This window comes from Oenanthe melanoleuca, chromosome 13 (genome assembly GCF_029582105.1).
Source record: "Oenanthe melanoleuca isolate GR-GAL-2019-014 chromosome 13, OMel1.0, whole genome shotgun sequence".
Classification (NCBI taxonomy): domain Eukaryota; kingdom Metazoa; phylum Chordata; class Aves; order Passeriformes; family Muscicapidae; genus Oenanthe; species Oenanthe melanoleuca.
This window is the reverse complement of record NC_079347.1, coordinates 14,480,297-14,507,537: the sequence shown is the minus strand read 5'-3', so window position 1 is coordinate 14,507,537 and position 27,241 is coordinate 14,480,297. Positions and strand designations below refer to the sequence as shown.

At 39.8% G+C, this 27,241-nt stretch overlaps 1 protein-coding gene across 1 annotated transcript in view; it reads left to right on the top strand.

Moving 5' to 3' along the window:
• Positions 1-27,241, top strand: part of DOCK2 (dedicator of cytokinesis 2) — a 150,968-nt gene that overhangs the window by 116,561 nt on the left and 7,166 nt on the right. The window contains exons 34-48 of the mRNA XM_056502223.1: positions 5,320-5,405; positions 9,177-9,333; positions 10,444-10,484; positions 11,871-11,961; positions 12,987-13,106; positions 14,702-14,791; positions 15,755-15,859; positions 16,659-16,800; positions 18,802-18,883; positions 20,914-20,998; positions 22,497-22,583; positions 22,903-23,079; positions 23,593-23,676; positions 25,591-25,728; positions 26,739-26,866. Coding sequence (XP_056358198.1) covers positions 5,320-5,405; positions 9,177-9,333; positions 10,444-10,484; positions 11,871-11,961; positions 12,987-13,106; positions 14,702-14,791; positions 15,755-15,859; positions 16,659-16,800; positions 18,802-18,883; positions 20,914-20,998; positions 22,497-22,583; positions 22,903-23,079; positions 23,593-23,676; positions 25,591-25,728; positions 26,739-26,866 — 1,613 coding nt within the window. The remainder of the gene's footprint in view (positions 1-5,319; positions 5,406-9,176; positions 9,334-10,443; positions 10,485-11,870; positions 11,962-12,986; positions 13,107-14,701; positions 14,792-15,754; positions 15,860-16,658; positions 16,801-18,801; positions 18,884-20,913; positions 20,999-22,496; positions 22,584-22,902; positions 23,080-23,592; positions 23,677-25,590; positions 25,729-26,738; positions 26,867-27,241) is intronic.

Genomic DNA, 27,241 nt, shown 5'->3' with positions numbered 1-27,241 from the left:
AAAGGAAAAAGACTTTTTAAGTCACTATGAAATAGTTTTGATTGATGGAATAGAAATGGGAATGTGGGGCAGGACATTAGGGATTGTAATCTAAATTTGCTGCCACTGCTTGCTGTGTCTGCCTGAGCAGTGGAATATCCATCCCTGCCTGACATCTCCATTCTCCTCGAGCTCTTTGGCTATGGACTCACCTTGTTCTGTGTTTGCACTCTGCCTCCCACAGTAAATCATAAACTGGATATTCAGCTTTGTAGTTACACAAATAATTAATTCAGGACAGTCTGTGTAAGGGAAAATGGCAAACAAAAAGGCATCATTTGAGAGACATGTAAATATAAATATCTTGTATACCCAGCTATGTTTAATACTTTAAATCATTTGGGGCATTTCTGTGTCAATGAAGTGTGGAACAAATGAGCAGATGGAATTTCCATTTTGGTCTGTATTCCACAGTGCAAAGCTTTTGGTTCAAGGCCAAGATTAAAAACCACTTTGTTACTGTGCATCTGTTCCCTCCGTGTCCTGATAGTCCTATATTTGCCTTCTTAAAAATGTTTTCCTGCTCACGGCTTATACCTCCTCTCTTGGGAGAGACACACAGATCTGTGCAGCCCAGGAATCCCAAAAACTCATCAGTCATCCTGCCTGACTAACAGGAGCAGCAGCTTGGGAGCCTGGGAGAGGCCAGGCACTCCAGTGCCCACTGAATCACTTCTCCTGCCATAAAAATAAGTTTCAGGTGGTATTTTACAGTGCCAAGGAACAAGGACATTTGGTTTATTGCAGCTTAAGGAAAAGAAGGAGTTTTCATCAGATGGTGCAAAAGCTATTTCATAATTGAGCAGCTGAGTCTCATTGGACTCTAATGTTCTGCTTTAGGAGTTGTGATCATTTCCTCATCAAGAATCACGGGGTTTATCCTCCCTGTTGCTATGCATGAGGTAATTAAGATTAAAAAAACTTGCCTTTGTTAAGTTTAGCCATTCTGGTAAGTTTTTTAAAATACGTATTTTAAAGGAAAGGCATATTGAGTTTTATGTTTTAATATTGTTACCACCTTAATTTAAAAGGAGAAAATAGGTTACATGAATGGATAATTATTGGATGTACAAATTCATAAACTACAGGTTTTGGTAGTGGGCAATTTTCATTTGCAAATTGACATTCAGTAGTATAAAGGGTTTTTTAAAAAGCTTTAGTATAAAATTTTGAGAATGACAACATGTTATTTCAAGAGTGCCTGGGGCACTCAGGAGCCCAGAATGACATTCACTTAAAACATAATTTTGTGGAACTTTAAAAATATAAATAATTTATTTCTAATCAAATCTTCTCTAATGAGAGAAGAGGGGGGGGGAAAAGCACAAACAGAAACATCTTTATGAGCTGAGTCTGTACCAGCACAGGAACCAGAGCTTGTCTGGTACCTCCCACATGATTTAATAACCTTTCCCAAAAATCCTGTGTCTGTTAACATCCCTGGAGCTGTGCTGGGACAGGGCTCTGTTCTGGGGGGCACAGAGGGTGTGCTGGGGCTGGGGGCTGTATGCACACAACCAACAGGCAGTAAGGATATCAAGTCATTCGAATTTATCAAGCAAGAAATTTTATTTAGCTATTTCTAGGAAATCGTCTAATCCCAGAGAAAACACAATTCCACCTGTGGCTGTCTCAAGAATGAATTGTTCTACAAATACATTTAATGGTTTGGAATCTGTATGTAGGTGTAGGACACAGTAAGACATTTTCTTGCAATCCTTTCTTCTACTTAGCACATGTAATTTCCATTCACCAGAGCAGTGTTACATAAGCTTGTAATTTTAACTCTAATTGAAGATGTAGAGAGGGAGCCATTAATATCCACTAATTTTAGCTATCAAGGCTCTGCCTATCATGAGCTCAGAGAGCTGGGAATCTTGGAAAGCCAATTTATTCATCTCTCAGTGTCTGTGGATAGATTCAGTCCTGGAGATAGATCCCTTTCTCTTTCAAATCAGAAGAGAAACTCATTGCTTATGTGTTGGATACACAGGGTTAAAAAAGTCCCATCCTCCAAATGCTGATCACCCACCTTGCCTTTCCTTGAAAGATCAGGTTGTGAATTTTATTAAGACTTCCCAAAGGAAGACACATCATCAAGAGATCTAGTTCTGCTTGTTCTAACTGTGATCTGAGCCCAGGAGTTGAAAAATTCTTGCTTTTAAAAAAGTAAATAAATAAATAAATAAACAAGGAAAATTAGCTCTTTCCAGAGAAAATTAAAATATCATTTAAATAAACATGGATTTGAGTTACACTGCAGATTTAACTTGGCTTAGGAAAGATTAATTCATCTGTGTTTATATTTCAAATAAATCATTCTGTTTGTGTTTGGTATTTTCAGTTTAGTATCTCTCGTGGGTTCTGCCAGTTGCTGGAGCCATCTGGGGAAGTTTCTGTGTTTGCTTTCCTTGCTGACTGCTGGGGGACCGTGTCAGGAAGCAGTGCTGGCTGCTGCTGTGCTCTTGGGGTTCCAGGCTCCATGTTGGGGGGCAGACATTGGTTCTGTGGCAGTGCCTGGCAGTCCTCAGCCAGCTCCTCTGGCACAGCCCCATTTCTTCCTCTCAGCCCTTGAAACCTTGCTGTGTGTAGGGGTTTCAGAAGGATTGATCTCAGCAGCAGGGGCTGAGTTTCACAGCCTGGTGTTTCAGAGATCCATGTGGAAAACATGGATGTGTTTTGTGCTTTGGTGTTGAGGTGTGCTCAGAGCTGGGGAGATGCCTTGCATCTATTAGAGAAGCAGCTGGGTTTATGTTCTGGTTTGAAGGACAGGTCTCTGCTAAGAGAGGCAGGAGCCTCTCTTTGAAATGGAGAATGTAAACCCCCTCCCTCCAAATTATTATAATTTTGAAATTAAGGGGCTCTCAAGCAAAAATATGGGAATTAGGAATAACAGTTCTTTACTAGGAAAATTAAAATAGAAATACAGTATTACAAAACAAACCCAAAGCACTGACAGAGTCAGAATCCAACCTGCCATCCCATCAGCCAGGGTGTCCAATTAAATGGTGGCTGCATCCTCCTGCAGTGGCAGATGTGGTTCAGCTGGAGCAGTGCTCCTGGAGAAGGTGCAGTTTTCTCTGAAGGTCCAGGGATGATGTGGAAAAGTCCAGTTTTCCTCTGGATCCAGTGGAGAAGGCTGCCCTGATGTTCCAAATCTCAGTTTTTATCTGGGTAGGAAAGGCTTGGCTGCTCCCCTGGCTGGAGCATCTCCCAGTGGGATGATGGAATTTTATCAGTCATGCACTGGGACTCAATGGCCATTAACAGGAGATATCTCCTGGAGGGAGGATGGGCTGTGGGAAAGATAAAGATGATTGCCCAGCTGGTTTAAAGATGGCCCATTAGCAGATAATATGTGCCAGGAGATCAGGGTCACTGCCCAACCTGGTTTCAACAGATGGTGACAGAATTCACATTTCTGGTCATATCTTGTATTGCAACTCAAGACAGTTTAAAGCTAAACTTTGAACTTGGGTGCCAAATTAGTGACAATTAGGCATACTCTGTTTAAGTGAGAGGAAAGATACACTTTCCAGAGCTTAATTTAGATGTGCAGAAACATTAAAACTTTATTTTATATTTTTGCCAACTTTTTTATTTGTTTTGATGCAAGCAGCTGATTTTTTTCTCTTCTTACAGCTCGTTGAGAAACTGAAGGAAAGATGCTTAGAAAGAGTTTTTTGTTCAGATCCAGCAATGTGAAATTATTGCCTCTTTGAGAAGTAATCAATTCTCTACCTGCTGAATAAGTACTAGGAAGGCTTTAAGAGGTGGATTTAACTGGTGCTTGACCTGCACTATATTCACAGATTTGTCTTACTGCAGTAAGCCCACAGAAAATGGCTGGATTGGATGTTTTTGCTCAATGTTTCCTTGTCCTGAAACTGCCATGCACCTGTGCTACCCACATTGAATACTAATACACATCCTGCTTGCACACAAAAATTAATTCAGAGCCCTTTAGACTTCCATTTCAACCAGGATGAGACAGAGCAGTTTTATTTTTTTTCTGCTAAGCTATTTTTCAATGATGGCTCTTTATTCTCTAATATTAATGTAGCATGCACTGTTCAACAGGCAGTCTTTCTTTTGTATTCTAATAACAGAGAATGAATTAATATTAGAGCAGTAAAACCTGAGAGTAACAAAGTGGTGGAAATGGCTCCTTCCTCCCTGCCCCTTTCCAGAGCAGAGTGCAGCTGCACTGCCACTGCTCTCAGCCCAGGTTTTGCTCTTGGTGTGAGCAGTGGAGGAGTTTGGCTGCTCAAGATGCTGTTTCAAAGCCTGGAAGAAGCAGCAGCTGCTTCAGTTTCTGCCTCAAGAGCAGTTTGCAGGATCAGGGTGGCCAGCAGATCTGGGCTGGACACTGGGGGAAAGAGAGGGAAGTTTGGCCTTTGTTCTTGAAAAATGATGAATCATTTTATTGGGTGGAGAGTTTGAATCATGACCTACTTGAAGGAAGTACATCTAGTATCATATTTTCATTTAGAATGTCATGTTCTTTAAAACTGAAGAAATTTGTGACCTGCTTGGTTCTCTAAGAGGAAGGACTGTCTTCCTCTGTGTAGCCCTGGCTTGGCTTCTCCAGCTCAGAGCTGAATGTTTTGATGAGGATATATTGAAATAAGGTAAAATGTTTTCCACTGCAGTTATCTGAAAGTACTATATCTGAAATACCACAGTAATTCTTTGTACCATGAGAGGCTTCCAGCTCTCTGATGGGATGATCCCAGCCTGCCAAAGCTCTCAATTACACAGAAACACTCCAGGGAGAAGCAGAATTATTCGTGTACTGACAATTGTGTGAAATTTTGTATCAAAGAAGAACATGAAAACTTGCTGCATTAGCACAGTAATGAATTCTGTCATTTTTACAGTGGTTTTAATAATTAGATCTGTGTAAAGCAACTGAGCTTTATTTCAATGTAGGTCTCCCCTAATGCTCTCCCTGTGCCTCTTGATGTGTTAATGACTCTTCAAGAGCCCTGAGGTAGATCTTTCCTGTCTAATGAACAGGGTGCAGTTGTTTGCATGAGGACAGAGACTGTCTGAGCTGCTGCAGACAGCTTGTGTCTCATGTACCCAGTGCAGGGGAAGCTTTGTGAAAATCTGTGTCCAGGTTTTCAGCTGTGCTAGCAGCCCAGACCAGAATATGCCCAAGCATTTTACCCTGGGGAATATGTGACATGATTATCAAAGGTACATTTTTTATGCCATGCTGAAGTGTGTTGACCTCAGGATAGCTGCTCAGTGTTTTGATTTTTCTTTCTTTGTTAGTTTGAAAATGAAATCATTTTGAAGTTGGATCATGAGGTGGAAGGAGGACGAGGGGATGAACACTACATGCAGCTGTTTGAGTCCATGTAAGTACTGCATGAGAATAAATAGAACAAATGCCTTCAGGATGTGTTTCTATCTTATTGTTCCCACTTCTCAGGTTGGTAACCTTACCTAAAATAGAATCTTAACGACTCTTTTCATGAAGGGGGCTGGAAATACCATAATGCTTCCCTACACCTGGTTTGCACTGTAGTTTGCTCATTGAAATTATTTTCCTGGTTGCTTTTTGCTGTTTTGTGCTTCAGCTAAATTATGGAGAAGTTATACCTAACCTGCATTTTTACATATCTAGATTAGACTCCAAGAGATTATTCAGACAAGTCTGAATTTAAATAAGCCTTTGTGATGTCTTGTGCATGTTTTTTTCCTGTATGGGTTGCAGTTCTGGGTAGGGGTAGCAATCTTTTCAAAGTCACATCTCTCATCAGATGAACCATGAAGGCTTTGGGTACACACACAGGGGACATAAAGAATCATTTATTCTGTTTCTTTTTGCAGCAGCTTTTATCAAATTTGAATGTTGCTGTCTAGTTTCCTTCAGGATTTCCCTTAGGGTAAACAACCCCAGTATTTCAGTTTATCATATGGAATGTTTTCTGAACATTGTTCCATCTTGTTTGAAATACTACATTGCCTTAAATCTAGAGAGAGTGTCCAAACTGAGACTTTATCTATGCAAAGAGCAAAGCTTCCCTCAGATCCTGTGTTTGTGACCCTTTGAAGTTCACTCTTCCTGAGCTGTGTAACATTATTTGCTTGCCTTGTTTGCTCTTTCATTCCAGCCCTTTTCTTGGAAAGTGGCTTTCTCCAGTCAAACCCCATCTCTGAGCAGTGCAGTCAAGGAGTGTCATCAAACACAGCACAGAGCTTTTGATCTCCTGCCTTTGCAAGGACCTCTTCTTGCTCTGACAGATCTGGGTTTTCCCAGTGGTACTGCCCCACTTTCTAGCAGGCCTCAAGTTCAAAGTTTCCACATTTCTAAAGATGACAATTCATCCCATCCCCAGATTTTGTTAAATGACACCTGTAGATGGAGTGTTGGAGCAGAGGCTGCTGACCTGCCTGTGGCAGGACCTGTTCTCTCAGTTCACACCTTTCACAGCAGGGATTTCAGGCCTCTGTCTCCAAACTCCTGTTCCAGCTGGAAGGAGACCCAGTTAAATTTGTCTCCAGGTTTCTTCATTTGGCCATTTTTTCATCAGCAGATCTCCTGCTGTACAGTTCCAGTGTCACCTGAAGGCAGATTTGGCAGCACTCAGTGGTTTCTGTGCTGCTGCTCACCCCTGCAACCAACATTTGCCCACGCTGCTGGGTGCTGGGAACTTCTCCATGCCCATAAAAATTAACTAAACAGGTTCAGCAGAGGTTTAAGCACTCTTCCTAGACCTAAATGTGAGTGTGGCCCTTGAGGGCTGTGACCTGTCCTGGGGATGAGGAGTTGTTCCCAACAGCAGAGCAGTCAGGGCTGCCCTGCCTGGGAAGGGCAGGAGGATCAGAGCAGCTCCATGCACACAAGCTGTGCATTGTCCCTTGTCCTCAGGCTCAGAAAATGAGCTCTGCCACGTTTTAGTTCCTAATACAGGACATCAGGAAAAGGCACTTGGCAGCTTTCCAGTTCCCCATCATTGCAGTGGCCCATGCTATGCAGTTGTTTTTCTCCAGCTTTATTGCAAATCTTTCTTTATTTAAAATTTGCTATTTTTTTTTTCAAGCTCTGTTTAAAAATTCAAAGGTTTCTTGCTCCCTCCTGGGGGTAAAAAAATCCTCTGAAGTTTTGTGGTCCTTTTTATTGGGATTATTGTATAAAGCTGAGCAATACAACTTTTTGAATCTTCCCTCAAGAGACAGGAATTCTTCTCTCCTGTTCTTTTTGTAGTTCTTTATGTGGACTCTGGTTCACCTTTCTTTAGTGACTGGAGTTATGTACTTCATGCTGGGTGAGACCCAGCAATAGCTTGTGGTTTATGTCAATGTTTTTCTGCTTGTATTGGGAAAAAATGTGATGTCTTGGTCCTCATGCTCATTGTGCAGTCAGGGAACGTTCACAGCCCTGCCTTGTTTGCTGTTTTTCCAGGGGAAATGTGGCAGAAATCCATAATAGTCACTGGAATGGTGGCTGTACTTTCCTTCATTAGTGTCTCACACTGTTTCTGATACTTTTAGATGTAAAATAACACAATTTTCCTGTAAAATATTCCAGTCTCCTATGTGTTTCTGAGGCTTTCTTATTTTCTTTGCCCCAAACATCTTTTAATGTGCTCTGGCCTTTGTTGTCAGTTGTCACTCTTCAGCCCCTGTAGTGTTTCCATTCCACTTGCAGTGTATTTTATAAGCCATGTGTCAGTTATTGATTTAAATATTTCAGTTTCAGACCAGTCAGACAAGAGTAACTGGAATATTCTGGTTTTATGTGCTGGCCTCTGTCCCTCCTGTCCTGTACAATATCAGTGTTCTTTCAGACATTCCCTCTGTGCCAGGACAGTAACTCCACTGGAGCTGCACAATCCAAGGAATAAACTTTAGATGCTGCTTTTACTTTGCTTGATTTGAAACTTTAATCCTGGGTATTCTGCAGAGGTTCCATTCTAGGCCAGAGCTTGGAGGATTTCTTTGCAATTGAAGTCAACATGAATATGTATTTTCTGAAGAAGGTTCAAATAATTATGAGGAGTTACAAAAATTGTGTTGCTATTAATTAAAACAGTATACGTTTTAATTAGAATTTAAAAAAATATTGTGTCTAAAAATTACTGATTTTTTTTTTTTTTTTTTTTTTTTTTTACCTGAGTGTCTGCAAAACAATGATGTAGAGCTCAATGAATAATTGAGCACTAAGAGGTCAGAACCTTCCCAGCTACCCACACAAAGCAGGACTGCCTTGGAGGAAATTAACTGCATATCTGCCTGACCCAATGCTTGTATTTATAATAATATATGTGAAAATATATGTATGTGTGTGTGTGTATATAAATATATATACTATGTATAAAAAATGCAGTTTGCCAGAGAGGATCCCAATGATTAACCAGAATGTTAAGTAGAGGAAACAAAAGAAAAGCAAAGAAAGAAATTATTTCTTTTAAGCAAAGAAAGAAAATATTCCTTAATGAGATGCAGGTAATCACTTAATGTTGTTTAAACAGTTAAATGTTGAAAACAAAGTTCTGACAGTAAAGTGAAATTTCTACCCCTAAATCATTTCAGCACTTTTTAGAAACAGTGTATGCTAATATTTTGTTAATGTGAATTGAAACTGATGATGCCAAAATATAAAATTCCCTTTCCTGTATTTTTATCAGAAGAGATCAAGTTGCTCTTGTCAATCTGAAGAAAGTTGATTGGTTTTTCTTGTTTCTCAAAGTAAAATATTCTGGTGATGTCTTTTTTGAACTAAAATTATAATTCTTGTTCATTTGAACTTTTACTCATATGTAACAGTACAAAGAGAAGGAAAACATTTTTGCATTTTATGCTGAGGGGAGGATGGTGCAGTGTTGCAGTGTTTATTGCAATAGTGGGACATTTCAGAGACTTGAGCTTGTGATAGCACAGATGCAGATTTCTCTATCCTGAAGTTGTGGGTACACCCTTGAATTCAGTGTCATTTTCAGACAAGAAAAGTAAATGTTTCTTTTCTCTCTTTTTTTTTTTTTTCCCATTTGATTTATATGCCATCTGTCTTCTGCATATCTAAATTACCAACTCACAGAGGGAATTTCCAGTGCATTCTGCAGTTGATTTAGGCTAAGTCAGTATTTACCCCCAGAACTGTCCTGATGTTTCTGTCCTTGCAGCCTTACAGAGTGTGCCAAGCAGCACCCTGGCATTTGCAGCCTGGTGGAAAGCTTTGTGAGCCTGGTGAGGGGGCTCCTGGAGAGGCTGCTGGATTATCGTGCTGTGATGAGCGACGAGAGCAAGGACAACCGCATGAGCTGCACTGTGAACCTGCTGGTACCTCCTGCCCTGCTGGGGAGGGAGGGCATCCCAGCCCCTTTATTACACATGGGGTCAATCTTCAGTGGGGCAGGAGTGGATGACAGCCCTCTGTAGTGATTTAAACTCTGGGGCAAGAGGTTTTTATCTCTCTTTGGATATATGTGTGTGAGAGCAGCGCTCACCCATTGCTTTGTTTGGTTTGTGTGCTTTATCCACTTTGATTCTGTGCATAAATAAGGAAGTTTGCTGCTGACATGCCTGTACCTATTGACAGGCTTAGTGGGACAGTGGGCTCTTGACAGAGTCAAGCTGTGATGAGGAGCTTGCTGCTTCAGCATCTCAACAGTAACAGTTTTCAAATGTGGGCAGGAAACCTGCAAGGCACCTTTGCACTTGGGTACCAAAAGGTTTGAGGCTCTCATCTTGTCCTGGACCACTCTGTCTTCTTTTCTATTCCTGTTTTGTAATGAGGATATCACATAGAGAGGTTCTTCCTCCAGGAAGTTCCTCAAAGCTGAGGAGGAGCCTCTGCCACTCACACACTCTGTGTTCCTCAATAATCACTGTGCCATGCTGTGGAAATTTCTGCAGCTCTTCAGGACACAATTCTTGTCATGCATTTAGCACAGCCTTAGCAGCTTGCATTCCTGCAAACATGTCATGGGGACAGAAAATGAGTTTTTTTCATGGAACTGGCCTCTTTGGAGGTATTGCACAACACTGTACATAACTGCAGTGCTACACATCTGCTTCAATACGTACCAGCTTCCACCAAGTGTAGCTGGAGCATGTGGCTTATTCTGTTCATGATTTGGATAACCACATTTTCCTCTTCTTCAGTAGAAAAGCCTTCAGTATGGTCCCATTCTGACCTAGGAGAAGTATATGTATGTATAAAACCATACACATAACTAATAAAAATAATTGAAGAAGTAGTTCCAAGTTTAAACTTCAGATAGTCTGTAAATATTCTACTTTTCATGCTCTCTATGCTTTCTAACTACCAAGGAAAGCAAAACCTCAGTCTCTGTGTGTGTGTGTGTGTGTGTGTGTGTGCATGTGTGTGTGTGTGTATAATTTTATTAAAGGACATTAGGAGGTAACTTTAAATATTTGTGCCCCTAGAATTTCTACAAGAACATTAACCGTGAAGAAATGTACATCAGGTATGGCAACCAATCTATTGGATCTCTTTTGGAGAGGGAATTAATATTGTCTTGTGAGTTCTGGTTTTATCATAGTGCTTGGATTTCTGTATTTATTGTTACTTTGCCATCCCAAATGACTCTGTGGCAGCCCTGTCCTCATCTGCATTCTCACTCTGTTGTTAGCTTAGCCTTCAGCAACTGGGAATCTGTGCTATGTATTCAGCAGCATTTTCTTCCACAAGAATTAATTTTTAATTGATCAAATCACTCAGATTCATTGTCTATTGCTTAAAATTAAGAAAGAGCAGATAAGTTTGAGGTTTAAGGTGGGGGTGTATCACACATTTAGGACGGCAGGGAAAGCATTCTGGTTTTATAGAATGGCCCAGTCTGCTGAGTCTCCTTCAAAATGCTGAATCTCCTTCAAAATGCAACAGTCCACAGGCAGGGTGCAGCTGAGGCATTTTCTGTGGGAACTGCAGCTGCACAGGCAAATTCCTGCAGGTGTGCCATGGCCTCTTGTCTCCAATGGCAAATTCCTGCAGGTGTGCCATGGCCTCTTCTCTCCAATGGCAAATTCCAGGTGTGCCATGGCCTCTTGTCTCCAATGGCAAATTCCTGCAGGTGTGCCTCTTGCTGTCTCCAAGAGTTCTGCATGTAGGCTGCAGCAAATCTTACTGCTTCAAAATCTCCCTGTTCCCTGCCTGTCCTCTCCTGCAAAATCTGCATAACAAAGGCCAGAATCCCATCTGAAATGAGCCCTGGAGGGGATTCAGAGCCCACCCTGGAGCTGTTGGAAACTTTCTGTTGTTCTGGCAGCTGGGAATGGGAGCATCATGGGCTGCCCAGAAAGTCTCAGAACTCCTGCTGTGAGCTAGAGGAAGGGATGCAATTTTCTCCCTGGCTGCTGTAGATGCATCTTGAGCCCCATGGTGGGCAGTGACAGTGCTGGAAGCTGCCATGGGGATCAAGGAGAAAATTCAACTTATTACAGCTGTTCTGCCCCCACCACCTCCCAGTTGTGCTTTCCTGCTTTCCTTTCTGGGCTGGTGTTTTCCCCTTTGTGCTTCCTCCTGTGACCTGCTGTGGTTGCCCCTGTGTGCATGAAGGACACTGAGGAGAGCTGCAGGAATTTTGGGCTCTCTTGGCCCTGGAGTGCAGCAATCCCTCCTGTCTGCCACGGGGCAGGGCTGGCTCCTTCTCCTTTCCTGCACACAGTTCCACCCACAGAAAGGACACAGCAAAATGTGAACGCATGCCCAGAGCTCCAGCCCCCCCAGTGTCCTTGAAGGCTCTTTGGGGTCACAGTGTGACATCCAGAGTTTCCTGTTATCTGGCACATTTTGACACTCACATTGCAGTCATGCCAGTCTCCAGTCTAATCCTTGCTCTCTCCTCTATCAGGTATTTGTATAAATTGCGAGATCTTCATTTAGATTGTGAGAATTACACAGAAGCAGCATATACCCTTCTCCTCCACACGTGGCTCCTGAAGGTTAGATTTTCCAAACTCAATATGTAATTAAGCTTTTGCAGTTTTCAATTTGATATTCTTAAGTGAATGTCTTAATCTCTGAGTTATTTTTCACAGGGGTATTCAAGTTTCTAGTTAGAAATACTGCAGTAGATTAACATTAATTGTTGAAATTGTATTTCCAGTAGATGATTAAAAGACATATATTGCTGAAACTAAATATGGTAGAAAAAATAGTTTTCCTTTACAGTGAGAACATTGTGTACAAACGTAGTTTTCATTTTCCTAATTTCTTACTATCCTAAACATAAAAGTTAGGAAAATTAAGCACAGTTCCAGCTATCACAAGGGGACATCTAACTTTTAATTTTAAATAATATTAATTACATCACCAAGTTATGTTTGCTTTCTTTTGTAGCTGGTAGTTAATTATCTTTCACTATACCTATCATTCTTTACCAATGTAATGGACAGTATCAATTAAAATGGTCAGTAAGATCAATTTCCATTACAAGGGGACATTCCAAATTTAAATGTTTGTCAGCAAAAATCTGATATTTCTTATGGAATTTACTTTAGTGCAGAACTATATAAATTTATGCTATTTTGCTTACACTTCCTTTTGATTTTTTATGATCATATAAATATGAGATACATTGTCTGTATTAGTATAGACAAAGATAATAGTATATGAAATATTTTAATACAGAGGATCTAAGTCAAGTCAGCCAAGATGATATCACTGGAAAAAAAAAAGAGAACTAAGTTCTCACTTAGATTTTTTTATATAAAATTTGTAGGTGGGGCAAGGATGGGCAGGTATAGCATTTTAAAATATTTTTTAGATATTCTGTCTAGTGCTGGTTATCACATGAAACACAGCACTTGTCTGAGGAGGCAGTGAATGCAATCCCAGTTTGTCTGTGGATGGGTAGAAAGGACTTGGGAAGATTCAGAAGAGCCCAGGGGACCAGACCTCGTGGGATGGGGGCTTTGATGTGAAACACTGAACTTGAAAATTGTTTTTGATGTGTTCTCACTGTCAGTGGTCAGATGAGCAGTGTGCACCCCAAGTCATGTCAACAGAGTTCCAGTGCTCACAGACCTACAGACACCTGAAAGAGAATTTGTATGAGAAGATCATAGAATACTTTGACAAAGGAAAGGTAGGTCTGGAGAGTTCTTCCCCTCCAAATCTCTCTGCTGTGCTGCTCTGAATAGCTGTGTTTAATGAATGTGCCCTGTATAAAACATTTGTGAGGAAAAGCTTCTTTGAAATGTGGGTCAAGTGAAAATGGTGTCCTGGAGCTTATTCCCAGAGCATATCTGTTCCATAGGAAGATGTTCTTTCCATGACCTCATTCACAGAGAAAGAGAGCTAATGTCTCAGCACATTGTCACAAGCATCTGTCAGGCACCAGCAAAATACAATAAAAATGGTGAATCCACTTCCCTTCTCAAAGAATAGTATGGACTATGCAGACTCCATTTCTAAACCACTCAGCTCTTATCCCAGAAAAATCCAGATGGCTCAAAATAGACATATTTGTTTCAGAGAGGACTGAGAATTGTATCCTAAACTTAAAAAGATTGATGCTCAGTACATCAGTTCAGTTCCATTTAAAACAAAAAAAAAAAAAAAAGTCAATAAAATTACCTGTCAATGCAATGGCATTAGAGCTGAGAATTTTGGAAATAAAGCAAAGGACTAGAAAGCAGGAAGAAACTGCAGTGCCAGGTAATTAATCCCATGACCCAATACAACCTTTAAGTCATTATGTCTTGTTCATCTGTAACCAAAGGTATGGAGGGGGAAGGAAATTCATTACTGCTTCTTGCAAAAGAAACCCTTCCCATAATTCACAAGGTTGAAAGTTTCAGCTTCAGCCTCTCAGATTTGCTGTTGGCATCTGCAGTGACTGCACTGCAGCAGTGCCCAGCCACTGTCCCAGGAGAGCCAAACCCTCAGAATTCCTGATGTGCAGCACCCAGCACTCAGGGTCAGGAATACCTGGCCAAAGAGCCCCTGGCAGCCCCTGGGAATGGTCTGATATGTGCCTGGCACTGTCCTCTCAGCAGCAGAGAATTCTGCTCTGGGACCCCTTTGTCTCTTCTGTTCTGAGCAGGTGAGGACACAGAATTTGAGAAATATCCTGACTTTAGTGAAGGGCCAGAGGAGATGAGAAAAGCAGTCCTGGTTTTTCAGTGACACTCTGTTACAGGCAGCTGTTAAGCTGTGGGGAAAGAAAGAAGCTGCTACCCTGGGCAAGTGGAAATTTCAGAGCTGTAGTTGTTTAGCTGATAAGGCTCCCTGTGATTCTGCAGAATATTTTGTTAAATGGTGTGTATTTTAAGGACAGGCAGGTGTCAGTTTCCTCAGAAACTGCTCTGTACATGGGATCTGTTCTGAATGTTATCACCTCAGTGGTTTAGTCTTTTTCTTTCTTTAATCTGAAAGGTTATCTGAAAGGTATGTATCTGAAAGGTTAGGTGAATTTTTAAAAAATGTTACTCTAATAATAAAGTAGGTTTACTTATTCCTTCCTATAATGAGTCGTAAAACACTTTTATTTTTTAACATTAATCTGCTTTCCTTAAGTTTATGATTGCCCTGAGTCTTCCACTCTAAATGTGCAGTTAATAAATGACTGCACTTAAAGACAGCATAATCAATAAAGCTGCAGTTTTATTAAACTCTGATGCATTGAAAATTTGTTTGTTGGGACTGGATTTACTTTCTGAATGTGTGGTTGCATTGCAGATGTGGGAAGAAGCCATCTCTTTATGCAAAGAACTTGCAGAGCAATATGAAAAGGAGGTTTTTGACTATGAACTTCTAAGTCAAAACTTGGTAAGATTATATATAGATCTTCAAATTATTGCAGTCACAGAAATTAATGCTTTTCAGCTATCAAACAGCAGAGCTGCCTATGAGCTTGTGGTCTAAAATGGATTTTTAATTCATGTGTTGAAGAGTTCCTGTCTCACTGTAGCAATCCAGTGGTAAAGGAAAGGTTCATAAATAATTGTTGGTTAAAGTTGCATGAACATCTGTTTATTGAGGTATTTTGAAATGTCTGTAGATGAAATAAACATATTTTCACCTAGGGAAATTTAAAGGCCATGTTTTGAAGCCTCTGTACTGCCTTAGGGTAGAAGGAACACCTGGATGAACTTTTCCTCCTAAATTTTTCTTTAAATTTTAGCAGCTTGGATCTTGACAAGCCTGAATAATTCTGTCCTAATCAGCACTGTGGAAATATTACAGCACAAGGAATTAGACCGAGGTCCAAAGGGTAGAAGGAAAAATTTGAAGGAAAATAAAATACTCAGTTATTTGTTTTCATTAAAATTTAATGAATCCAAAAAGGATCCCACCCCCCACAAACATTTTTTCTACTCTCAGTATTTCATGTTTATATGATTTTTAGCAGATGTTTAGGGCTCATTCGATAGATATCCCTGAATCTTCCTCAGGAAATCTGTGGGAATCAAAACTTTATATTCTTGAATGATGCTGTGTATTTAAAAAAGAACTTCTTTTGCTCTTTTTTTATCATGACTTCAAAGATATTTGTGTCAGTTTTGAGTTGCAGTGCTGTATTCCCACAGACATACACCTAGATGACACTTGGTATTTTATGGAAAAACTTGTTCTAAGCCTAACTTGTTTAATGTCCCTCTGCAGCATCCTGTGTGGAAATTGATTATTGCTGTGGCTCATCAGCTGACAGCTCTTGCAAGTGTAGTAGAGGTTAAAAAAGTGTTGATAAAACCCCCAAAGATGAGTAATTTCAGTTGGTTTTGCTTTCAGATCCAGCAAGCAAAGTTCTATGAAAACATCATGAAAATTCTGAGACCTAAGCCAGACTATTTTGCTGTTGGATATTATGGCCAAGGATTCCCAACATTTCTTAGGGTAAACTTGATTAATTCTTACTTTTTCATCTAGTTTCGTCCTCCTTTTGTTTTCCTGTTTTCCTCATGATCAATGTCCAGATTCCCTTTTTGACCTCTAATATGCTTAGAGCTGACATGTTCATACAGCTGTCTTGTGCTGCTCTGAGTTTTCTCCTGAATGGCTGCAGTTCCTACTTTAGGACAACTGTGGTAAGTTTGAACTGGTTTTATTCAAATATGCTGAATCTACTCTCTTTTCTTCACTTTTCTCTGGTTTTGACTACCATGAGGGAAATCCAGACTTCTGGTTTTTCAAGGAAACCTGATGATCTCGGGAAGTAGTGCACAGCTGGATTGTACTGTAGCCTTTTAAGAGGTCATTGTTTTAACCACAGTAGTGCATGAGTTGAGACCATAAAAATAACCTATTTTTTTTATATTTCTGACTACTAAAATCCTCTCTTACACACAACAATTAATAGGGAGGCTTTCTTCACACTTGGAAACAATGAGAGGCCCTGCTTGCCAAGTTTAAAGGCCAAAGCTGCCTTGAAAACATTGGGAAAACAGTGGAATTACAGGCTGGTGTTATTGTTTCTGAATAATAAAAATCTGAGTCCAGAGTCTCTGGAGAGTCAGTGCTGCTTTCCAGAGCCTGGTTAAAATGGTGTTTGGCCTTAGAGCTGATTAACACCCAGAAAAGAGCAGCACCCATTCCAAAACCTGGGCCCTGCTGTGGTTGCCATGAGATTCCCGTGAAAGTGCAGCTCCTGCCTCAGCAGCACCCAGCCCAGGCAGTGACTGCCCATTCCTTGCAGAACAAGGTGTTCATCTACCGTGGCAAGGAGTACGAGAGGAGGGAGGATTTCCAGGCCCAGCTGCTGAGCCGGTTTCCCAGCGCCGAGAGGATGAACACGACCGCGGCGCCCGGGGAGGACGTCAGGAGCTCTCCTGGCCAGTGTATCCTTGCACACGTGGCACCTGGCAGAGGGCTGGGGTCCCTGCCCGACTGGGAGCACCAAACAATGCAGCAACACACAGGACTCCTTCCAAGCAGCAGGAAGAAGTGACTTATTGAAAAACCATCGCTCTTATATAGGATAGATCGTGCGAAACAAAGCAGAAAAGGCTCATTGGTCCAAGAAGGCAACACCTCTTTGAAAACATGCTTTCTGCAAATCACAAGACACTCACACAGCTCTGTGATCAGCAACAGGTGTTTATCTGTGTTCTTCCTTCTCTGGTTTGTGTCTGAGAAAAATCCCCAGCCTGGGAAAAGTTTGAGCTGGAGCTGAGAAAGCAAACAGCCTGAGAAAAATCTGGATTTTTCCATGAGCCTTCAGCAGTGTCCACACTGGGAAACCTTCTTAGCATGAGTTTATATGAGTGAAACTATGATTTCCTGGAAAGGTTGAAAGTTTACTGAGGTGGCAGCTCAGGTTGCAGTTTGCTTACACGTCCTCCACGTCTTTTCTGGGTTGTTCCTAAGAGAGCTCCTGTTTTCCTGGCAGCTCTAAGGAGTCTGTCTCTTTCATCCATCATAAAAATATTTAGGTTGGAAAAAACCTTTAAGGTTGAGTCCAGCCATAAACCTTGTTCACCCATGCTCCCAAGTGCCACATCTGCATGTCTGTTAAACCCCTGCAGGGCTGGTGACTCAACCCCTTCCCTGGGCAGCTGTGCTGGGGCTTGACAGCCCTTCAGGGAAGAAAATTCGCTCTACTTCATACATGGTTTAGCTTTATTTTCTTCAAATGGCAAAAGCAGTGTCACACACTTGAAGAGACCCAGTTTAAAGCAGCAAATTTTCTGTCACCTCACATTCATAGCTGCTGTGTTTTGATAATAAATTCATGTTTTTGAGCACTGCTCTGACTGGCAGCACACTTTGGTATCAACTCCATTTCTTGGCAACATAAACATGTTCTAAGCACCTCAGAAATTTTCTTAGGAAAATTAACTTACAAATGTTGTAAACCAACTTGTAGAATGGCCTCAGTTTTTCTTGGTTAGAATAACTCTGATTATCTTTTTCTTCTGATTTGAGTCATTACTGACTGAGCAGATACATGATCACCTCGTTTTATCAGACATTTGTTTTTGCCTGCTGGTTTTCCTTTATTAATTTTCAAGGTAATATTGTAGCACTTCACATACTTTCTTGAGTCTATTCTGGTAGAACTTTCTGGAGGAGAAAGGGACTATTTTTCTTTTCACACTGTTGGGTCTGAAGTGGGAATATTACAGGCTTGTCTAAAATAGGACATTAAGCTTGAAATCCAGGCTCTCCCCATCCTGTCTTGTCTCTTAGCTAATTAATTTTTTTTTTTTTTTGGAGTACACATGCTTCAGTCCTTGAGGTAGAATTTGCCCATCTATTTGCAAGGAGCAGGAGATAGGCACTACTTCTGCACTTATGCAAAAGGATCTAACCAGAGGGCATGAGTTTCAAACATACTGAAATATGTAAGAATGTGATATATTTACTTATAAATACAGTATTCACATTTTAAGAACAGCACTTCTATAGAAAAAGGAAATCTCAAGTAAAAGGGCTGCTGAGTTACAGATTTCAAAACGAAATGTTAACCATCATGACTTTATGCATGCCTAAAGCTAAACAGTGAAACTGTTAGCATCAGATGTGGTTGATGTTATTTTTGTAAGTTGCCTGAGCTTAAAAATTTAATGAATGAGTCAGTGTGATAAATTCTGCTGCAGATATTCAAGCTCAGGAAATAATAAAAATATACAGTTCAGAATTAATATGTATTCACTGGTTAATACTGGCAGATTTTTCCTTTTTTGGCCAAGGAAACTCCAGAAATGAAACCCTGGACACTTCATATTTTTCATCAGAAAATGTCTCTTTTGATTATTATTATTTTTTTTATTTCTCCTACAGCCTACAGTATGTCAAGCTAGTAGTTAATAACATGCCCTTAACTTTCACAATTTCAGATATCCAATGTTTTACAGTGCAGCCAGTCCTGGAGGAGCAACCTAGATTCAAAAATAAGGCAGTGCCTGATCAAATCATAAAGTAAGTGAATTTCTAGATAGTATAATGAAAATCAGTCCATATTATTAAACTGACAACCATTATTTTGTGAATTCAGTCATTTGCCAATGAATCTTGGAGTTTTTGTTGTCTGGATTTACTGATGAGAATGAGAGAACAGTTTGTGAGGGAAGGGACCTTCACAGGCTGCCCAGTCCAACCCCCAGGGACATGGCTCAGAGCTCCATCCAGTGTGTCCTGGAAACTCCCCAGGAATTCCATCAAGGAGCCTGCACCCACCTCCCACTGAAGAAATCACTCAGGGCAAGGAGGTGGAATCTGTGCTTTGGGTCAAAGTTACTGAGTTTTCAGCACAGCTTCTCAGACTGGAGAGAGGGCTCTGAATGTAGGCTCTGGAATGATGGAATCTTGTTTTATCTTGTCTGCTCCAGTGCAGAATACACGGCAGCAAAATGATTTCTGCTGGTTCTATGGATTTTGTGGAGGAATAAAAGAAATGAATTGGCCAAAGTGTTCTGAGAACAGACTGGCCAAGAGCTGCTTCCAAACCAGTTGTGTCCTTGGTCTGCAGCCCTGTGGAATCTTTCCTGAAGCAGCAACTGGCTCAGAGTGGAAAAATAAGAATCACCTTCCCACATGCACCAATGTGACAGGATTTTAAAACAAACAAACACAGGCCAAAAAGCCACAAAAATTGTGGTTCTAATTTCAACTTGATTCATTTTAAAATCAGTAACTGAAAGGCAGATGATAAATGTGGTCCTGTAGGACCAGATTTCGGTGTATAACCAGTCACACTTCAAACTGCTTCAGTTTGTGAAGCAAAGTGTTCCACCTAAAGTACAATCCCTGCTCATAGGGGAGATTTTGTAATGGTTTGTCTCAGCTGCAGAATTCACCCAAACTGCTGATTACATCTGGGCTTAAGGATCTACTTTTATGAGTTTACTTTATTGGAAATTTAATTCCTCATTATGGTAGGAGATGGCAATGCATTTATTCTATCAAAGAGCTCCAAAATATCTGTCCTTTCAGATAAAGGGATCTGACTCAGTGTGACAATATTTTTAGTTACTTTTCTTTACTGATTAAGATAATCTTAGCAGTTTGGATCAGAAATTATCATTTCCTATGAAATAACATATCATGGTTTGCTTAACTCAGATGTTTGGGGCTTCTCCATTTGTTTTTCTGGGCTTTCAAAACATGGTTCAGTTTTGCTGGAAGAGATTTCTGAGATTTTTTTTGCCCCCACAACATTAGTTTTTACTTAACAAGGGCTTAAATTTAATTCATCTTTAAAGGAGATGAAGAAGAGATTCTTCTGTGGACAGCAAAATACTTGGCCAAAATTCTGCAGTCCCTGTGTGCTGAAAGCCAAGTGGTTGCAAATTGAGTGGAAAAATGTGCTCACAATGATGGAGAATGAAACATTAGCTGAACAGAACAGACATTAACTTGCAAAGGATTCTTTACATTAGTGTACCCCTCTACAGGCACTTACACACATTCTATTATCTATTTCAAGAGATCATTATTAATGGCTTCAGTTGTTTAATTTGTTGAGTGTTGTTCAGCATTGTGAGCAGGGATTGTTGACAAGATTAAATTGCTTTGTCGTGTGCTGTGTTCCAGTCCTGGTGAAAGTCCCTGCCCTGCTCACTCAATTCTTTTGAAGGAAAGAGACTCCTTTCATAAACCAGGATAAAGCTGGCAAGCAGGGCACGTGCCACAGCAAGATAGGAGAGGGAAATATCTTCTAGTCCTCCTGTAGATTTGAACAATCATCTGGAAGTTCTAGAATTTTTATACCTGGGAAATACACCCAGTCCCAAGTTGAAGTTTAATACTTGTAAAATACTGTGTGTTCACCCTGATTTATAGATAAAGTAGTTGCCTTCTGAGTTTCCAGTAAAATCCTTTTTTTTCTGAGCAGTAAATTTACTTTTAATTAAAAAGTCAACTACTCAAAATGAAATATTCCTCTGCAATAACGAGATCCATTAATTTCTGGTTTCTGCATTTTACAAGAGTCATTTAAAATCTTTCAGCTTTTATAAGTCAAACAACGTGCAGCGCTTCCACTATTCAAGACCAGTCAGAAAAGGATCTGTTGACCCTGAAAATGAATTTGCTGTAAGTAAATTAATGACAAGGTGATGGATGTAGTTCTGGTAACTGTGACTGAATTTTGATCCTAGCTCCTTCCTTAGGCTCAGATTACTCATTATAGACACCTTAACTGTAAGATCTGGTTCAAAAAAACCAAATGCAAGACTTCTCTATTTCAGCACTCCCCCTGTGTACATAATTATACATCACTGTTCCAGCTGCAGGTAAACATTATGCAGTTAAACATGTTCAGCATGTTTGTGTTAAGCAGTAATTTTTCTGCTACAGATTGAGGTGACAGGTGAGCAAATATCAAATGCTTTGCTGCTTTTGTGTTTGCAACACTTCCATCAGCTGCCAGCCTGGCAATGAGGTGAGTGTTGTCTGCTTTCTGTGAAATCTCACCTCATGAGAGAACTGCCTATGTCATTTTTACTTCCATGTCTAATGGTGGAATGCTGAGGAATGGCCTTCACTCTTCAAATGTTCTAAGAAATCTACACCACCATAAATTACTTTTCAGTGTAAAGCACAAAACTGTGGTGAGTGTCTGTACTTTTATTTTACAGGTATCTGGTATTTTATGGTTTGTTTTGAAAAGCATCCCATCCAAGCTGTGCTCTTGGCATACTGCTGAGAAAAGCCATTTCTTTCCAAAATGTACAATTTCTGTTAGGTGTGTGCTGATTAGCAGAGTCAACACTTTCATGTAAGAGCTTCCTACCTGCTGTTAAATCAACACTTCAGACACAAACTCTACCCTGACCTCCCAGAATGTATTGTCAAGACTCAGGCTGCACCTTGGCTGCCTTTGCAAACTACAGAGTTTTGGGCCCATTTATGAATATACCTTGAAATGGTTTGACAAGAACTGAATTGTTGATGTTTTCATTGCTGAAGACAATAGATAAGATGCATGTTTCCTTCAAAGAGGTGGGAACTGGGACAGCTGGGGTGTCTTCATTACTTCTGTTATGGTATTTCTCAGTACTGGCAGTTTCACTGAGCTGATACTGGAATAAGGAGCAGCAGGGTAAATGAAACAGTGACTATTCTGAACTATTCTAAAATACCAACAGCCAGCCTTGTTTAGAAAAGAAAAATGTGAGGAACAAAAAGTCAGAATGCTGGCAAGTTGTTATGGGGCCATTACTGCTTTTAATTGCAGAATTACCTTTTGAATGTGGAGGTAGGAAATATAATCTGGGTAGAGGAGAGAGCTCTGTCATTTAATGACAGTCATTCCATCTGTAATGGCAAAAATAAGAACACAAACTAAAAGATTCAAGGGTAATTTTATTTTTCCCCTGCTTTGTGCAGGCTTTGTGCCTGGGGATTTCCTAATCTGAAATCAGGAAGATTATTTGTTCACATCACAGTGTAGACTTAGTTTGCAGTGTCTTTTTATGCTAAAATATGCATATGTTTTCCATCTACATCTGTTTCACCCTGACATCTCAGAAGACAAAAATATTAAAGTTTCAATCCTGAAGTATCATTTTCTCCTGCTGTTTTTTAATAGTCTATGTGGATTGAGAGGACATCATTTGTCACAGCCTACAAACTTCCAGGAATCCTGCGCTGGTTTGAGGTGGTCTCCATATCTCAGGTGAGTATTAACGTGCCAGGCCCCTCCCAATTTGGAGCAGCTGAATCCTCATGTACAAACCAGTTTGCAAAATTATCAACAAGGCTACAGTTACTTCTTTATGCATGTACAAAACCATTGTTATTTCCATTTAATCTTTCTCCTGCTCAGTGCAGGATCAATATATCTTATGCTGATTTATAGTTCCAGAGTTGAACAAGCCTGTGTGGGTTTGCTGAATTGCAAAACTGTCATTCATGTACATGAGTTTCATAAAACCAAAAAGATCTGTTTATGTCTTTATGAACCTTAGAAGTTTCTTGTTCTTGTTTCTTTACAGTGCACAATTAGTCCTTTGGAGAATGCTATTGAGACTATGTCCACGACAAATGAAAAGATTTTGATGATGATTAACCAGTACCAGAGTGATGAGAACCTCCCTATTAATCCACTTTCCATGCTTCTGAATGGAATTGTTGATCCAGCTGTTATGGGTGGCTTTGCTAAATATGAGAAGGTAGGAGCTTTTGAGTCACTGCAAAGAGCATTCTCAGGTTCATCATTTCATAATCCTCCTACACCCTTTGTTAAAGTGAGGATGGGGAACAGGAAAGCCATCATTCCATCAGTTAAGGGATCCTCATATCCTCATTTCCTGGTCACATCTGTCTATGAAAGCAAACCAGAATAATTGAAGTTATCAGCTGATGTAAAATATGACACTTCAAATCTGTGCCTTTTTAGTTTCACTGTAAACTTAATGAAAGAAACAATAATTGGGTTTCATAATAAGGGTCTCAAAGTAAGAAGTGCTGGATAAAGTCCAAATGCTTCTTTTTATGAAGTGCACCTCAGTTCCCAACTGATAGAGGGAGAAATTATCACCAGCAGCATCTGGCTGAGGACCATGCATGAGTCTCTCCTCTTTGATGACCAGTATTCTGAGCACCAGCTGGGCTCTGTGGATACATGCTTGATTTCTTTACCTGTCAAAATGATGGACTGTATTTATTTAATTTTTTTGTCTAAGGCTTTCTTTACAGAAGAATATATCAAACACCATCCAGAGGATACAGAAAAACTGAACAGACTCAAAGATCTGATTGCTTGGCAGGTAACTTCTCACTGGCAGCCACCACTGGGGCTTCACCAGGGGTTCCTTTGTTCCAACCCTGTCTAGCAGGAGAAACACAGCATTGAAGTGATTTTGTCATTTCCACTCTTTTTTTTTAACCCCTGAAAGGTATTTTGCAGAACACATCATCTGGAATGGTTTATCAAAAGCCACATATAGCAGGTTACATTTATGGTTAAAAGGACCAGGATTTCCAACTTGGGTTGTATTGCTGAAGAGAAAACTGAGAGCATGACAAAAGCCATAATGATTTCATGAATTCCTGGAGTTGGCAAATATCATAAACTCTCTTGGGAAACAACTCTTTCCTAGAATATTTGGTTTTTGTGGAATTTTTTTTTTCTCATAGAAACATTAATGGAGTGTTTACTCCTCTCAGGAATTATTTTCATGCTCAGTGACCCTTCAAGACTGTTGCTATGTGTCTTCTGTGTGGCAAATAGCATGGAAGGTTACTAGGAAATATTTTTAATCTGTATCTCCAGAGGAGAACTGAATGTTCTCCCTCCCCTGGCAACACTAAGGTTATTTGGGTTTACTATTTATTACTTTATATACAGTGTATATATGTTAAGACAACCAGCCTGCAGAACCCTTTTGTCCTCAAGGAGGAAAGTGCACCTATGGAAGGTGGTAGCAGAAAATACTCTATTTTTGCTGAGATTCAATGGCAAATGGCTCTTTCTGTTGACCTGGTAATGATAATGGGGCAGAAAAAAACCCATGAAATTATCCATTCTATTTCCATTAACCAGTCCAGAATAGAAATCATTGGTATCAATAGAGAGATAGAGGGATGGTTAGAAATAGTGAGAGTTCACCTGGGATTTTACTATCAGAAAGGAATGGCTCAAGGTGTTCTCTTCATATTCCATGTCTCATTTTTTGTACTTTTAAAAACATGCCTAGAAACATCCAAGGTCAGGTTGGCTCTGAGCTACATGATGGAATTGAAGATGCCCCTGCCTATGGCAGGAGATTGAACTGGAAGACCTTTAAATGTCCCTTCTAACCCAAAACTATTCAATGATTCTATGATTCTGTCTCTCTTTCATAGATGAGGAACAGCAAAAATTTACTGTTTATTCCTCTCTTAGCTTGAAATGAATCTTCCAAGTAGTTTATTGGAATTGTTTGTACTATTTTCTTACTGTTTTTGAAGTTTCTTCCTATTTCATTTTGATTCATCCCAGTTTGGTTATTATTTGAGTTGTACCTTTACAGTTTCTCCTGTATCATTGCCCACAACAGCTTTGTTGTTTTCTGGCCATCAGAATCACTCAGTGAGTTCAGTGGGATTGACTGACCACAGTGTCCATCTGGCATTTAGGAAATAAGGGGTAATTTCTACCTATCCCTGCAAATCCCTCTAAGGAGGACAAACAGACCTGTAACAGATGGGCTTTAATACCATGATTTTAAAAGTTACACTGAAATTGCACTTCCATAAAATATGATCAATGTGATGGGTGAACCAATGTTCACAATATTTACTGAGTCAGAACACAGAAAGGAAGCATGGAATCTAGGTGGATTTTACCAAAAACTCCAGATATTAATGCAAAAGAGTTAAAAGATGAAGTAAAGCAGTTAGAAAAGGTTAGTGGCTGAAGGAGAGCTAAAAGTATTTTGCACAAATCTCATAACATGATAATACACAGAAGAGAGAAGAGAGCCTCTGTGAGGCAGCCAACATTTTTCAGAAGTTTACTGGAAAAGCCCATTTTCCATGAGCCTTTTGCATCTTGTATTTGCTACTCCAAGCTGAGATCAGTGGGCAAATCCACAGTCACAGGAAGAGTTTTGCAGCTGATATCCCAGATAATCTAAACAGAGAGGCTGTTGGACCCACTTGAAAAGTCTCACTTTTTTTCTTCTTTTGTTCCTCCTAAGATACCTTTCCTTGGGGCTGGAATTAGAATCCATGAAAGAAGAGTTTCTGATAATCTTCGTCCTTTCCATGACCGGATGGAGGAGTGTTTCATGCACTTGAAAGTCAAAGTGGAAAAACAATATGGAACCAGAGAATTGGTATTACTCTCCTTTTAACCTCTACCCCAATTTCTCTTTACTTAACACACTTCTTGTTCTAAAGAAAAGCATGCTGTTTTTTTTCTTATGGGTTTTCTCGTGATCTAAAGGTAGTAGGATCTGAGTTGTATCAACCAAGAGCTGATTCAATCCTCTGACACATCAAACATTCCTCATTCTGGAAGATTTTGAGTATATTTTATTAAGACTTAAAATTGCAAGTCTTTTCAGCCTTATTGAGGAAGTAAAAACAAGTTCTCATATTTGTTCTCTGTAATTTTTCTTAGTGGTTTAGGGCTTTGATCTGCAACTGATGTCTCCCTGTGCCAGCCACTTCCAGCTGTGTTGTGAAGTAAAACCTGTCATGTGTATAATACTATAAATATTAGTTGAGAACAAACTGAAATATCTGGGAATAGAGGGATAACTTCTGAACACAAACTCTCCAGACAATTCTTGAATAAAATTTTCTATCTGAATTTTGCAGGCTAGCAAGAATGACATTGCCTGTTTTTTGTGATTAAATGCCAGTTACTTTGGAAATTATTTTATATTGTTGCTTTCAGCATTGGTAATTTTATAATAGGATTTATTTCTCCTGTTACAGGGGGAAAAGTAGCAAGGTTCTAACTTAAATTTAGGATATGTGCTGTATTATACACCTGCATGATGACAATTCTATATATCTATCTGAATATGGTTTTTATTTTGCAATAACAGAGGCTGTAATTCCCAATCAGAAATCTTTCCTCTTGCTTGAACCCTCAAGCACTCTTGGAGACCAGCACTTAAAAAGACCCAGCCTATTTAAAATTTTGGAGAGAATGTACTTTGTGAATTGGGCAGTTTGAAGAGTGAGAATTCACCCAGACAGAGGATAAATCACAGTAATTAATGGGAGCAGACAACTTCTTTCATGCCAGGTGTTACACACCTGCACAGCCTGGTTGAGGAGGGTGAATTGAAGATGCAGGGGTTTTGACAGGTTGTTTCTCTTTGCCATCCTGTAGCCAGAGTTTGATGACAAGAGGGTCGGGCGGCCGAGGTCGATGCTGAAGTCCTACCGCCAGTTATCCTTCATCTCCATGTGCTCCATGGGTTCAGACTGCAGCACCCCCAAAAAGCTTCCTTCAGAAAGGTTGGTTATAAATATAAATATAAATATAAATATAAATATAAATATAAATATAAATATAAATATAAATATAAATATAAATATAAATATAAATATAAATATAAATATAAATATAAATATAAATATAAAAAATATAATATAAATATAAATATAAATATAAATATATAGAGTTCTGGTTTTCAATCAGTTTTATGAAATGAAACAAAAAGACTTTTAAAAAGGAATGAAGACCACCAGCAGCCTTTTCAGACAACACCAATATTATTTTTAACTGTGGCTATCACTTCCTCCAGGCTGAAAACTACAGTGTTTCAGTCTTAATAGACAAAGTGTGTTCAACTCTCATTGAAAAAACAAAACAGTGACATTTCATTTTCA